The sequence below is a fragment of the Brassica napus genome, chromosome A8 (genome assembly GCF_020379485.1).
Source record: "Brassica napus cultivar Da-Ae chromosome A8, Da-Ae, whole genome shotgun sequence".
Classification (NCBI taxonomy): Eukaryota; Viridiplantae; Streptophyta; class Magnoliopsida; order Brassicales; family Brassicaceae; genus Brassica; species Brassica napus.
In genome coordinates, this window is record NC_063441.1 from 16,545,170 (window position 1) to 16,560,852 (window position 15,683).

Consider the following 15,683-nt stretch of genomic DNA (forward strand, 5'->3'; position numbering starts at 1 on the left):
TCTGGTGGCTACCAGGATCAGAGTTTTGGTTATGGCCACAACAACAATTGGAATACCTCTAAACCATTGTTGTTCCTCTGATTCATTTCAATCTCTTTTACTATGTTTTATTTAATAAAAAAATTTGTAATTTTAAACAAAAAATATTTAATAATTTTTAAGAACTCTTAAATAAGAAACTTGCAATGGAGGACATAAATGATCGGGTCTCTTAACGGAGTCTCTTAACACTTATTTATTGTTTAAAAATATTAAAAAATAAATAAGAGATCCTAATTGGATATGTGGATAAATAACACATATTTATTGCTTAGACACGTACACGCTCGCTTTTGGAGAAGAATCTGCCGTCATTGGAAGGCGATGTGCCACCACTGGTTGTGTCTCCGCCTCTTCCTTCGACGAGCTTTCCATTCTCTGGTACTGTTGTAATTAAATTGTTTTCTATTTCAGTCCCTTAATTTTTTACAATGTCTGATTTTAGTCTCTTAATGTTTTTGAATATCTTTATCGCCCATTTTGAATATAATGTCTTAAATCTCTTTTTTAAATAACTAAATGAAATATTTTCAGAAAAGTAAATACATTTTACTAGAAATGAATAGGTTATATTATTTATATGATGAAAACGTAAATTAGTTTCAAAATTTTATTATAAATAATTTAAAAATGTGATTTTTCAGTAATTTAGACAATATAATCATATTCACTTTGTAATGTTTATTATTAAATTAAAAGTCATATTGATCAGAATCAAAGTTCACATTGTACATTATCAAATAGAATTAAATAACTTACAAACGATAATTCTATTGACAGGAAAATATTAAGACATTCTCTTCTCGATTTTTCCCTCTCTTCTTTCTATGTAAAAATGTAATAAAAATGAAATAATGTTTTGGACCTAGACGTGGATGTAGTACTCTTAAACCGTCCCGGTATGAACTAAAGATTTGAATAATTAGTGACCGGGTCCGCTTGGGCTTGGGCCGGAGTGCTTATCAAACTGAAACGTATCGCTCCGGTCCACGAAATTATGACCCTTGCCTGGACTAGGACCTGAGCCTTTGATCGAACCAAGTGACAAGCCATCAAAGAAGCCAGCTACGAGCTTCTTCTCTCCAGTCTTAGTTAGATCAAGCGGACGAGTCTCAACAAGAACCGAACCAACCAACATCACGAACAGAATCGAACCTAGAACACCTTTGTTCACCATTATATTTGAAGACAGTTTAACTCACTCCTTTTCTCTCTCTCTCTCTGACTCTCTTTATTAGATAATGAAACTTGTTGTTAGTGTTTATGGATTTATAAGTATTTACTTATATAGTAGTGTTCGATTAGATGCAAAGTTTGAATGAAGTTTTGAATTCAACAGAACGTGGTGATTGAATATAGGCTGCTTCCCAGGAAGTTCCCCAACTGGTTTTTTGAGCGTTCAGTTGTATGTGTATGTTTTGAAAGAAAGAAAAAAATTAAAGCCATCAATGAGGAAAAGATAAGAGTTAAGACTATAGTCCGAGCATAATGTTTGATTGTTTGGAGCAGACGGCAGCTAAATTTAGCAGTTGTGGACCAAACATAGTTTAAATTTCAAACTTGGAAAAGTATACCAAATCAAACATATTGGTAGCCGGTTAGGTTGTTGGTAATAGTAAATTTATCAATCGAAAGTTTGGTTCAACATTTTCTGGTTTGTTTGACTTTTCAACTTGGTTTTTGAATAATATTTTTTCTGGTTTGGTTAAACCAGATGATTTGGACACTGAGGAGTGACATATGCTAATTTGGCTACTAAATCGCATCCCTACGTACTTGTTTAATTGTTGTCTTATTATAATGTTAGAGACACCAAACCTAATAATCAAGCCTTCTAAAGTTCAAACATTTTGCTTCTATTTTTCTTCCACGACTTTTATCACGTGGTTTGTCTTTCAAAAACATTGAACAACCTTTACTAAAATTTCAACATCTATATTTACGACTTTTGTTAGGTAGAAATCTATCCTATGAATACACAAAGGCATTGGTCTTTCTGTCAACTCTTGCTGCTAAATGGTGATGTATTTTCTCCATTTCAAGTTCAACACTGATTCATGATAAAAGAAAATATTTGTCAAAAGGGAGTTGGTTTAGTTTTTGAGGATAAAATTATTGATTGCAGGAAACTTGTTTCTTTGAGCCATTTAAATAAAATGCATATTCATCTCAAATTGTCCCTTTTTACAAAATTTTGGTTCCTTTGTTTCCGCAGTTATAGTAAGACAAATAAACCAATTTACTTAGAATCAGGAAACTTTTTTCATATTAAAACGAGGCGAAATCACACTATCATTCAAATTATTAAATAAATTTATAAGCAAATTACTTAGAATCCGGTCCGCTGTTTTCTCTCTTGGAATAAGGTGAAAGAAATTAATCAACTGGTCTGGCCAAAATAATATAGTTTATTAGTGGCGTAAGACCACACCAGAATATAATAGGGAGGATAAATGTTAACTATATATAGTTCGGACATGGTAGTCCATTAATATCGGAATCAAATTCTTCATTTGATAAATTCATCATCTAGATTCTACTCGTTTCTATTCGGTCCAATTACACGAAATAAATAGAGTTCTTGAAATAACATAGTTTAAGAAAGAAAAAGAAAAGAGAAAATAATCCAATTACCTTCTTGATTTACTTAAATCCATTCAAAAAGAAAATCTAAAATAATGAGTTTTTCAAAGGTTACTATGCAAGTATGCATATCTAAAAATACATGCATCATACTATTAAATAGAAACAGACGAGTATCTTATTTTGATAAATATATAAATAGTTGATAAAAACATACCAGTAAAATAATATTTTTGCTATTATTTACTCTATTCTTTATATTTAATTAGGCTAACAAAATAAACAAATCCAAACGTCTATTTCAAGTTTTCAACCCTACCGCCATGACGTACGTTGTAAATTGTCTACGTGCTTAAAACTAAGAATATGGATTTCAAAGGCACATTTTAATAATCAAATACGGGGATGGCTACTTGATAACACTATTTATTAAAATTAGTAGCATCTCTGAGATGTATCTTGGTATAATATTTTTGGATTTACACGTACAATAGTCTTAGCTAGTAAATAGTAATACATGTCTCCAATCTTGATGTAGTCGTTTACATATATGGTTCCTCCATTCTCTTTATATTCACATTTGGCCACTGAGATATTCACATAGTGACTACAACTTTCGAAGTTAAATTAATATAGACATTACTTCTATCAAAACTTTTTTTTTTGTAAAAACTTCTATCAAAACTTGATCATAAAAAGAAATGAAAAAAAAACAGATTCGAAGATGCACGATTGATGGTGAAATAAAATTGAGGGTACATGTGGGGAAGTGACGTTTAAAAACAAAAAGGGAAAGAGAAAGAAGATAGATAGATGCTTAGTTATTATCATGACAACTATGAAGCAACGTTAGAGTCCGTCCATGCAAGTATTTTGTGTGTGTACCACCGAATTTGTCTGTCTATGTTATCACCCTTCTTTTCTCATGCCCACGAGGCACAATGAAAGTTATGTTTTGTTCCTTTTCATTTTTATAATTTATATTTTTATGCAAACTTATATATAAATTTATATGCAAAGTTCAGATATGGTATTAAGATTCATCAAAAAATAAAACATAATCATCGAAAGAAAAAAGCGTGTTTGCAGTGCCATTGAAATTTCGAAATAATATTAGTTGTCTTTTCTCTTCTGTTGAATCTTTTTTATATCTTCTATTGAATCTTTGATTCAAAACATAATTGGATATGAATTCTAGTAAGTACTTTGCAAATGAGAGTACATCACTCAACTCTAACCGTAATTAATACACCATTAGTATATATTTACTAGCAAAACAAAACATTTATTAAAATAAATTTTTTTGGATCTATCTATACATGTGAAACGTTCTTTTATGCATTACAAGCCTCGAGGATTCGTCTGGTCAAATATATTCCGATCAAATTATTCGCGAAAGTGTTAGATAGAATACGTACTTTATATATCTCCCTTACATCCTCTACGTCACATCGACGCATTCGTGCCTTACTTTCATAAGTACTCACAATTTCTGAATTTCGAAACTGAGTCATGATCCACGACCGTAGATTAATTGATTGAGTAAAAATGAACTATTATAAATCTTCGCTCAAACTATTTCCATGTACAATGTTATGCTCAAAAGTCAAAATAAAGTAGATAAATGATATGAAATGAAATTGAACTGTTGTATAAGTCTAGTACATTTGGTTCACTTTATACTCATTTAGCTATTGCTATATACTGTTACAAAAAAAGAGCTATTGCTATATACATGGTGAACCGGTGATTATACTAACCTCCTTGTCGGTATAAAATTGTTTAGATCAAGAAACCAGGATATCCAAAATAGTGATATATTTTTCTTGCCTAACTCCACTGACAAAAGCTAACAATAGTATAATTACCACCTACTACTTGGTTTTTTGATTCATTGGTATCTTGTGTATACTATTCAATAAAAATCAAATATTATTTAGTATTATTGACATGGTAACAAATCCCACAAGTTCAAATTCTGATCTAATTACATATTCACATCTCAAAGCAAAAATTACTTATAAAAACTGTAATAGTTTCAGAGCTAATAATTTAGTAATTTGTATAATCAGCAGGTCAATAAAAACAATCAGCACTTTTCGAAAGGTCCACTTCCAAGGAAGCTAGAGACCGTCCTTTTTAATTAATTCGCCTGCACCATCCCCTTATATCGAGGGTCTAATTCCACATCTTATTCCTTCTTATATTCCCTAAGATTATTTTATTTCTAATCGGAGCTCCTATCTTGCTTGTCCTCCATTCTTTTTCATCTACCTTTGAATCTTTCATACTTGTATATAAAGCTTTACTTCCTCCTCTGCTACTCCTTTTCTATCAATCATCAAAACACATTCATTGTATTAAACCCTAAACCCCGAGAACCTGAAATACCACAAATGAGACCTTTTGGCTTGATCTTTACGGTCATGTTCTTGGTCTCAGCCTTTTCAGAATCAAGAACCGCCGATTGTAGGGTTCTCCTTGGTGGCTCATCGGAGGAAATAGGTCCATCAAAGAATCATGGGGTCGATTTTCAACGTAAAGAGTTGTTAGGGGTCGTGATGCGTGGTTATAAAAGGTTACGGTCGCTTTCTTCAGCTGGGGAGAGGATGCACACAATGGCTTCAGGACCGAGCAGGAAAGGTTCTGGTCACTAAAAGACTATTGATCCACTTAGATTATTTCTATACATCAATATTTGTTTAGCTCAGGTTATAGTAAAGGCTTTTCATTTGTTATATTGTATTTATTCAGTCGTGAAAAAAACAATGTAAAGTTTAGAAGGGAAATTTTTTGATCATACAGTCGGTTTCCTTCTGATAAACACCCATATATACACGTCCCAATAAATTTATGGTTTTGAATTCATGTTAACCGTGTAACATGAATCAATTATTTAGTTTCAGGAAATGTTATTGGCCATGATGGTGCAATACAACCACGCTATTATCATACACATAATACAATTATTATTTCATGCTTTATTATACATATTAGCTGGAAATTAGATTAAAATGCCGCAATTCATGATTCGAATATTGATGACATGCAAACCATGTTTTGGTACGGCCTTTCGAACTGAAATTGAATTTGGTCGCAGTTCCATGATTCGAATTTTGATGAGATGCAAACAATATTGTTTGTTTGTCTGAAGTGTTGGCCTTTGGGGTAGTAAAAGGGACATTTTGTTTATTGTTCTTCTATGGGACCCGGAAACGGAAAGCTTCATATACACACTATGTTCTGATTCTGAATAGGGTTCGACGATTATTAAATTGCCATCCAACTTTCAAAATTCGTATTCCCTAAAAAGTCAGGTAATTACAGAATTACTTCTAAAAAGTTGGTCGAACAAATCTAGACGAATTAATTATTTCTAGTTTTATTATATTTTCATGGTGTGCAAAACTGAATATAAGCACGCACAAAAAGAAATTTGTAAATGTAGAGTACTGTGTATGTATTATAATTTTCCTTAGACTAGCGGTGATGAGAGAATTGAAACAAAAAGTCCATTAAAGGCCCATTTTATTTCTTTTTTACACAATCAAAAACAGAAACTCTGGATCTTTCTCTACTTCCGACCAAACCAAATATATCCGGAAGCTGACAAGTTCCGATCTCTCCAGTCACAAACTCGTGTTCGCTTTTTCTTTAACCAAAGAGAAATTGGTTTACTGCCTAAAACTCCGACATCACCTAGTAAGAATTTAAAGAATCATATATTTGATTTCTATTAAGAGGAATACGTATGTTTTTCTAAATATAGTTAATTTAGCATGATTTAAGGTTCATTATATGAAGATGTATAGAACTTCGGATGTAGAACGTTCTAGTCATTCAAAAGAAAAACGATGATCGATTTCTCTAACACACTAAACCAAACCGGAGCGAGAGTCCTCGAATAAGATATTTCAAAGTGTGTCTTATCTTCTTTCAGATGTTGTGTGGTTCTTAAATTTGTTTTTTCTCATTAATCTAGAAATATCTCTAACCTTAGACCTAAACTAATTTTTAAAGGGAAGTACAATTCAGCGGATAAATCTTCTTTCCGAACTTTCAAATGGAGCCAATGCCCCCATTCTCCTTGTGGCCACGATGTGATTAATCTGAGTGTAGATTTCCAAACCCGTCGAACAACAAACCACAACCGTGTGGTTGTTTCTTGAATTTATTGTAATTTATTTTTTTCATTAATCTGAAAATAATAATTAAATAGTGATAATAGCAAAATTTTAAACTTTCAAATATCCATGATGAGAACACCTTTCTATGGACTGTATTACGTATAGCCTACTCAAAGAAAGTCTTTTCTCATGTTAGTACTACCGGCGAGAACACGTGCTCTACACATGGCTCGCAATGGCTCCTTTTTGGGCATCGTGACACCTTTCCCTTCCCTCATATCAATTTGTTCGACACTAACTCTCTCCCACTCGAAACACTGCACCAACGACGCAAGAGTCAAGCCCATTAACCGATGAGCAAGCCCAGCTCCAGGACAAGACCGTCTTCCAAGCCCAAACGGCATAACCTTTTGAGCTTCTCCTTCTTTATCAAACCTCTCCGGCTTGAACCGTTCTGACTCTTCCCATAGCTCCGGGTCTCTATGAATGGCCCACACATTCATCACTAACATTGTGCCTCGTGGCATGTCGTAACCTCCCACTTGGCAATCTTCAGATGACAAGTGAGGGAGTAGTAATGGAGCAGCAGGATACAGACGGAGTGTTTCTAATATTATGTTTTGAAGATAAGGAAGATTCACAATATCCGGTTCATCCACTAACCGGTCCAAACCTATCTTATTATCAATTTCAATTCTTGCTTTCTTAAGTATCTCTTGATGGTTTAACAAATTTGACAATGCCCATTCTAACGTTATAGCTACTGTATCCGTACCCGCAATTATCAAATCCTGCACATTAAACAACCTCAGATATAGACATAAAATTAAGTTTGTATATGTAGTGTAGCTGTTTGGTGCTTACAAGGATGATTCCTTTGATGATAACATCTGTATAGCAATCAGGTTGGGTTTCTTGGAGAGAAAGCAAATGATTGATCATGGTCTTACTTTTTACTTTTTCCGCACGTTTCTCATCAACTAGTTTTTGTAAGAATGCGTCGAAACGATGCGCTACGTCTTTGATTCGTGTTTCACTATCTGTGAACCAACGCAAAAACGAAAGATAATCAGCTGGGTTTCTTCCACTGTCGCCGGCCATAGCCTCAGACACCAAGTACCTCGCCAATTTGGCCTCTTCTTCGTCCTCCGCATCGTCACCGTAGTATCTCTTCCCAGCTATAGTTCTGATGATGTTATTGAATGCCAAGTTTGTAAACAGTGATTTCATCTCCACCTCCACAAATCCCTGATGGGTACATGTAATAAGTTTTTTAAAAAATATGTTATTCAATGTCGATAACTTCAAAATTATTATAATGATACTAATTTCCTTCCGTTTTAGAGAGAGTCATTTAACATTTTCTATTGGTATATAAAATTGCATTTTTAATTTTAACAATTAGTAAAAAATATATCAATTTTAGCCCTAAATTAAATTTAAATAGACTTGATATCACAATGATTATTGATTCCTTAAAATAAAGAGAAGTAATTATAATTACTATAGGAATATATATACACAACGCCGGGTTTGAGTAAAAAGTTGTACTTTAGTTATTATTTGAAAAATGAAAATATGCAAAGATAATGGAATGTGAAATTTCAACTTATAAAACTAAGTAACTAACTACTTAAAATTATTATTGACAGTTCTAAAGAGGCGCGCGTACGTGTAAGGAGTCTCGGGAGAGACGTAATAAAAGCCGTCGGATCTCGTCTTTACGTATACACAAGAACATACAGAGCCTCATGGACGAAAATATTTCAGCGGCGGTGATTCGACGTAAGCTTCGCCAGTGATCGCCGTAGGATGCTCCGACCATATGTGTAGCATTATACCCTAGATGCTTGTTTATCATCAACACAGGCCGATTCGCGAAGACAATGTCATTCTTGGTGAAACATTCCTCAGCGATGGCACGTGACGAGACGACGTACGTTTGACGTTGCCCTAAGCGGAGGTGGATGATAGGAGCATTTCCTAGGGATCTTGAGAAGGAAAGTAATTTCCGATGAAATGGTCGCTTCATCAGGTGGAGGTGGCCGATCACGGGTAATGAGTTTCCTAGAGACGGCGGCAAGTTTTGTTTTGGCTTTGATTTTGAGAACAAGAAGATGGTAGAGAAGAAGACAAAAAGTGAAAGAAGCAGTACTTGAAGATAGTCCATTTACTTTTGCTCTTGTTGATTGCTTATTTTTGGTTACTTGTATCTCTTATATATTGTAGTATGTAGAGTGTGTGGGAGATGTCACATGGTGTTTAGATCTAATATAACTTCTTGAAGGTTTGCTTGAAACTATGTTCAGTTACTTTATACGCATCCGAGTGTTACAGCATGGCAATACCTTCAAGATCAAAACATTTGATTTATTTTCTACTAATTATAATGAAAATGGTACAGATCAGATGACTCTAAAAAACTTAATGGTGGATGTGAGAACATAAAACTCGCAAGCTACGTAAAAAGCATGTGCATACTTCTCTATATTACCAAACTTGGCGCTTGGCTCTGACTTAATTAAACGAACAAAAGTTAATTTTAGGTTTTCTTTGAGATTTTCTTTTATACTCCAGAAGATAACATTTTAAAGTTAAAGATAAGACTAGGACTATAATATCCCAACATATCTAGTAACCTTATACACGTTTAGGGATGTTATAATGGATTATGTTCGCGGGTTTTTAATGGGATTTTAAAAATCCTAAAATCGAGTTTTCCCGCCAAAACCGTAAAACCGAGTTTTTCCGTCAAAACCATATAAATTGAGTTTTCTTGCCAAAATTTCAAAATCGAGCTTTCTCGCCAAAACCGCATAATCAGATTTTTCTGTCAAAATCGCAAAATGTATTTTCCGCCAAAACTATAAAATCTAATTTTTTTTTACCAAAACTGCAAAATCGGAATTCTTCCTCATAAATCGTAAAATTGATTTTTTCGTTAAAACTATACAATCACATTTTTCTACAAAAAATAATTAATTAATTATATTAAGTTAAATGAGTTAACAGGTTTTCACTAATTTTAAGTACAACCCATTTAATAAATGGATCTTGACAAAACTACCCATTTAAAACTCATTTAACAAATGGATCTTAACAATAGAGAATAAATAGAAAAACATAAAAGTTATTAGTAAGAAATATAAAAGAAAACATTGTTGGAAAACAAATAGAAAAATATTTTTATAACCCAAAGAAAACCCAACATATAAAAGTTATCTACATCACTTTAAATGGGACGTGATTTGCACATAGCTCACAACGGCGTCGCCTTGGGCATTGAGAGCAAATCACACAAACCGTTGAGCAAGTGCAGTTCCAGGACAAGCACGTCGCCCTAACCCAACGGCATTAACTTCTTATCCTCTCCTTGCTCCTAGAATCTTTCTGGCTTGAACCACTCAGGTTCTTTCCATAACTTTGGATCTCTATGCATGGCCCACACATTAATCAATAACATCGTACCGCGGGGCATATCATATCCAGCCACTTTACAGTCATTCGATGACATGCGAGCGACTAGTAACGGTAGCGCAGGGTACAGAAGAAATGTTTCCGATACAATATTTTGGACGTAAGAAAGATTAACAATATGTTTTTCAAAGAAAAAAAAAAGATAAACAATATCCTGTTCGTTGACTAACCGATCTGAGCCAGTTAACTCATCGATTTCACTTCTAGCTTTCTTGAATATGTCTGGATGGTTCAACAAATTTGACATTGCCCATTCTGGAGTTACGGATGCCGTGTGTCCCCGCAACTATTAAAACCTGTCAATATAATTCAGTAAACTTTATATATGTTTACATTAGTATAATGTGTTTACTACTACTAAAGTCAATCGAAACTGATAATTCGATTGTTTATGGTTCTTTATAAGATCCATTTGCTTTTGTAATACTTGTTGAACTATATCACTTTGGTCATTGGCGTGTGTAACGGTTTTTAAATAACAGTTAAAAAGATTACTACTTACGAGTATGATTCCCTTGATGATCTCATCAGTATTGTAACCCGGTTGGGTTATTTTGGAGAGAAAGCAAGTGATGGATCATAGTCTGGCCTTTTTCTTCTTTCTCATCACGTTTTTCATCAAGTAGTTCCTGCAAAAACGCATCAAATCGCTTCCCCAAATCCATCATTTGATTCTCGTAGTTTTTGATCCAACGTACGATCGTTAGATAGTCAGCTTTATTTCGGGCCCCTGCATTAGCCATCACCTCCAACACGAGTTTTTCACATATGTGGCCTTTTCATTATTTTCGGTTTCATCGCCATAGTATCGCTTTCCGACAACCATTCTGAGGATGTTGTTGGATACTAAGTCAGTTAATAATGATCTCATCTCTACCTCCGCAAATCCCTGCCATTTTAATTTTATAAGCATTTTTATTTTCTTTTAACAAGACTCAGAAACTGCACGGTCTGCACCTTGCAATCTTTTGGATCACGGTTTGATCAAGTTAGATCGGCATCCATGTAGACACTTGACTTGATAATTTTAAAAGTGGGTCAAAATAAATAGATATGACACCAAAGTTATATCAGTGTATTAATTTCGTTAAATAAAAAAATATTTCTTAGTTTGCCTAATTCATGGAGTTTTCAAGCTTTTGATATATCTATTACCATAAATTATTAAATTTTATTTTAATAATTTTATAGTTCTTAGTTTTATTATTTTATGGAGTTTTCAAGCTTTTGTTAGGTGTAATATAGTTTGAGGAGAAAAGGGGACCGTGAAACATGTGTGGACTCTAGAGCATTAAAAAATATTTGCGGTTTGAATTGTTGAACAACTACTCTTATATTTTAAAAAAAAAAGATATAAAAAATATTATGATTAAAATAGCTGATTTTTTTTATATATATTATCAATCTTATTAAAATTTATTTATTAAATTAAAAAAAATCACATAAAAAAAATCATGGCTCTTATTTTAATAGATAATTTTTTTTAATTTTTTTTTAAATAGTATTAGAGCTTGATCCGCACTGTGGTAAGGCTCCTCTATAAGTATATAGTATATAATATAACTTTGATATAAATGTAAATATTGTAAAAGTATTATCTACATTTTAATGTTATATATAATGTAATTTTATCATTTTAATGTTATATATAATGTAATTTTATCATTTTACTGTGTAGTTTTTTATTTGACATTATTAATATATATAAATATTTTTTTACAATTTATTTTGTTATTAATTGTTATTACATTCTAATATAGTTTCAAATTCGATACAATAAATTCATTATCTGAAATCATCAAATACATAATCCCTTGCAAAATATATATTTTAATTTTTACAGTTGCATACAAATGTTTAAAAAAAACTATTTAGTTATACTATAGAACAAATATTTGTTAAGGTTCCTTTATATTTCCTTATTTTGTTTTAAAAAATATACTTGAGCATCTATAATTTAGTTTATAGAAATATTTTATAAGAAACTAAATTTTTTTTGTTTAAATAAGTTAGACTATTATTTTAGTAAATTTTATACATGGTTAATGATTTTGTGAAATATATTTTAAAAATAAAATAAGTAATCAATTAGATATATTTTTATATTTAACTCATATAATAATTCTATTTTAAATTAATATAGACTATAATTAAAAAGTTTATGAAAATAGAATATGAATAAAATATTAATTAACATTAATTTGTAATAATATTATATTACTAATTACGAAATTAATTAATGTATCTTTTTAATCTTTTTATAACAGGAGTAAGAACATAGTTACATATTCAATACACTTCTTTCATCTGTTAAATTTTATTTTGGACCATTCACTAGGAAGTCATCACACTAAATTGTATTATCATTTAATCTTATACTAGATTAAGATACGCGCTTTGCGCGGAATAAACATTATATATATAAATTATTTTAGGTATTATATATTTTTTACATGTTATGAAATAATAAATATATATTGAATAATTAAAAATTCAGTAACTATTACATATATAATTAAATTGGTGCGAATAAATTTTATTAATCCAAACAAAATTTTTCTATATGATAGGGTATATAATTAAATTTAAATGATATTAACATATATAATATATTTTTAGTATTAATGTCTATTAAATGATACTTTCTACTCATATGGTCTTTTTTATCATTTGTATCTTTTATTACAAAAATTTTAAATTACTGATAACAAATTTTTTATTGTGGGATTAATAGTTTTAGTAATTTATATATTTTTTAAATTAAGTTGTCAATGTTTGTTCAAAGTTTTTATCAAAAAAATTGTTGAAAGTAAATTTAAAAATTTATGTATTTTATATGGTATATAGTTTAATTTAAAACGATATATATATACATATCTTTTAATCTTAATAATTAATTGAATTAGACTTTTTACTTAGATGATTTTGTAATCATTTGTATCTTGTCACAGCAAAGAATTTTAACAGTTTTAGTAATTTATAGTCATTTTTAAAAAATTTAAATATAACATATATACAGAAAAATCTATTAATTGTCATATATACCAAATAAAACAAATATGATAGATGATATACCAATTTTTATCAAATCTTTATTATTCAAAATTATTAATTGTCATATTATATTTTAGCCATATTAGATAATTTTGTAACTTTTATTTAAGAAAATAATAAAAAACATTAATAATAAATTTATAGTTAGTTTAATAAAAAATTTACCATATAATTAGATGAACCAACCTATTTCTCTAATGATTCTAATAATCATCCTACTAATGACATGTATGTACAAAAAGAAGTTGTAATATTTTTCAATTAATATACATGGGATTAATATCATGTAAAGCCCCACATTACGAATCCATCTCTTAACAATCTTGATGCCTTTACTTTACTATATACAAAATGAATGACATGTGTCTTTATACAAAAAAATATTATAAACGACCATACATTTTATGTAACTAAAAGTTTCATATGTTTCATAAACTTCTGAGAGTTGTAATTCATGTATCTCAGTTCTTTTCATTTACTACAAATCGTGTAAAATATGTTTTTCTATATACAAATAAACATCTCTCATGGTCATATCTGGTATGACCATACTCGACCATCCTTCTTATTACTAACATGGTGATGACTTTTTAATAAACTTCCTCGGGTCATTTCTCATGTGTCATGAATTTTTTTTCTTCTAAATGTCATGAACTATTTGTTTTTTTAACAGGAGCTTCAAATGTGACCCGTAATCCGCACGTGGTTTCCGTTTGTCCAAAGGTCCATAATCTGCACGTGGTTTCCGATTGCCAACCATCTAATCCCCCTGGCCCGGAACCAGCCGACACTAATATCCATTATCCAAGGACCCGACACCAACGCCGCGATTAACTTTAAACGTAGGGAGGACGTAAAGCATTCCGTAGCCACAGGGAGTATTCGAACTTGAGTCCGTATTGGTGTTTTAATTACCTCAAGACCACTAGCCCACCACCCCGTGGTTATCATGAACTATTTGTTAAATCGTATTAGCCTTATTTGAACTCCTGATCTCTTTTTATTATATGATTACATCTTTATATACTGAACACACAGATGGAATTTGGAGAAGATGAAGATGGGTGTATTCAAAATATTACCTAAAATATTAGTCGTATGTTAAAAAAATCATAATATTATATTCTTATAATTTTGTGATTGTAAAAAATTTTGGAAAACATTTTGCAAGAAAAAAAACTATCAAGGAAAGTCTATTCCAATATTAAGCAATATTATTCAAAAACAAATTAAGGAATATACCCACAACAATATTGGTTGCACATTTAAAACATCATAATATTGTAATCCTATAATTTCGGGATTGAAATCATTATTGGAAACAAAGTAATGGAATATACGGAAAATCTGTTCTAATATAAATCATTGTTGTCTCTCTGATCTTATCATTAACAATCGTGTAATTTTAAGGAAACAATTGATTTGTTGAATCATATGACCTTCTTCTTTGATTCGCCCTTAAATATATCGAGCAGCTATAAGCTTGATCTTCACTGAGTTTCAACATCGTATGAGTGATTAACCCCTTATGATTGTGTTTTCATTTCCATAACCTGATGTCTCAAGCAACATGCACCAATCTTAAGAACTGATTCACCGATAGAATTTGATGAGATAGAGGAGCACATTTTTGGATTTAACGAAAAAATCTAGAATTCACCTGATTTTCGTAGAATAGTTAGTTAGAGTAACAAGTTAGTTTACCTTTGCCCAAAAGAAACTTTATGAATCAACTAATTAAACTCAAAAGCTAACTAAATGAGACCCAATATATCTTTTCTAGATAGGCCTTTTTAATTTTAACAAAATTATGTTCACTGTATTTTTTTTCTTTGTCAACACAAGATGTTTCAAATATAGCCCAAAATTATTTTTGTCTTTCATTATTTCTGAATTTTAATTTAAGTGTTAGAAAATGTTAGGACTATAAGAATATAAAATAATGATGTCTCTGTATAAAATTAAAACATAACAAATACAAAGCTTTGAATATTTTTTAATAGATGTATTAATTTACATAAACAATCCAAATTATATGCTTTATAAGAAAAATACATTTGAAAATGGTAAATTTGTAAAACAAAATGCCAATTACCAAATGATTTATCTAACATACAACTTTAGTTATTTGAGCATCAATAACTCATATCATGAACAAATAGAAAAATAAACATTTGAAATACATGAACAACCATAATTTTGTAACATAAAAAGTAAAAGAATATATGCGCGGTTGAGCGGTTAAGATCTAGTTATATGACTGAATAAAAATATATTTCTCCAGCCGAATAATAAGCTCATACCAACTTTTTGTTTGATTCAGTATTAGTATATTGCTCGGAGTTATGGCTTTGTGAAAAAAAAATATCGTTCGGAGTTATGCCTTTGTCAAAAAAAAATATC

The 15,683-nt window shown here is 31.0% G+C and overlaps 3 protein-coding genes across 3 annotated transcripts; 1 reads left to right on the top strand and 2 right to left on the bottom strand.

The window, feature by feature from the left end:
* Window positions 1-702: 702 nt before the first annotated feature.
* On the bottom strand, window positions 703-2,393 carry BNAA08G15620D (PAMP-induced secreted peptide 2). The gene has a single exon (XM_013799563.3). It carries the CDS (start codon window positions 1,214-1,216, stop codon window positions 962-964), a length of 255 nt encoding a protein of 84 aa, XP_013655017.1. The 5' UTR covers window positions 1,217-2,393; the 3' UTR covers window positions 703-961.
* A 2,447-nt stretch (window positions 2,394-4,840) lies between these two features.
* On the top strand, window positions 4,841-5,490 carry BNAA08G15630D. Its single transcript, XM_013799562.3, has one exon. It carries the CDS (start codon window positions 5,019-5,021, stop codon window positions 5,277-5,279), a length of 261 nt encoding a protein of 86 aa, XP_013655016.1. The 5' UTR covers window positions 4,841-5,018; the 3' UTR covers window positions 5,280-5,490.
* Window positions 5,491-6,561: 1,071 nt separating this feature from the next.
* On the bottom strand, window positions 6,562-12,741 carry LOC106359068 (cytochrome P450 81D11-like). The gene is made up of 3 exons (XM_013798825.2): window positions 8,422-12,741; window positions 7,614-7,997; window positions 6,562-7,540 (listed from the first exon to the last, which is right to left on the bottom strand). The coding sequence occupies exons 1-3, from the start codon at window positions 8,917-8,919 to the stop codon at window positions 6,920-6,922; spliced, it is 1,503 nt and encodes a 500-aa protein (XP_013654279.1). The 5' UTR covers window positions 8,920-12,741; the 3' UTR covers window positions 6,562-6,919.
* Between the last annotated feature and the right edge of the window lie 2,942 nt (window positions 12,742-15,683).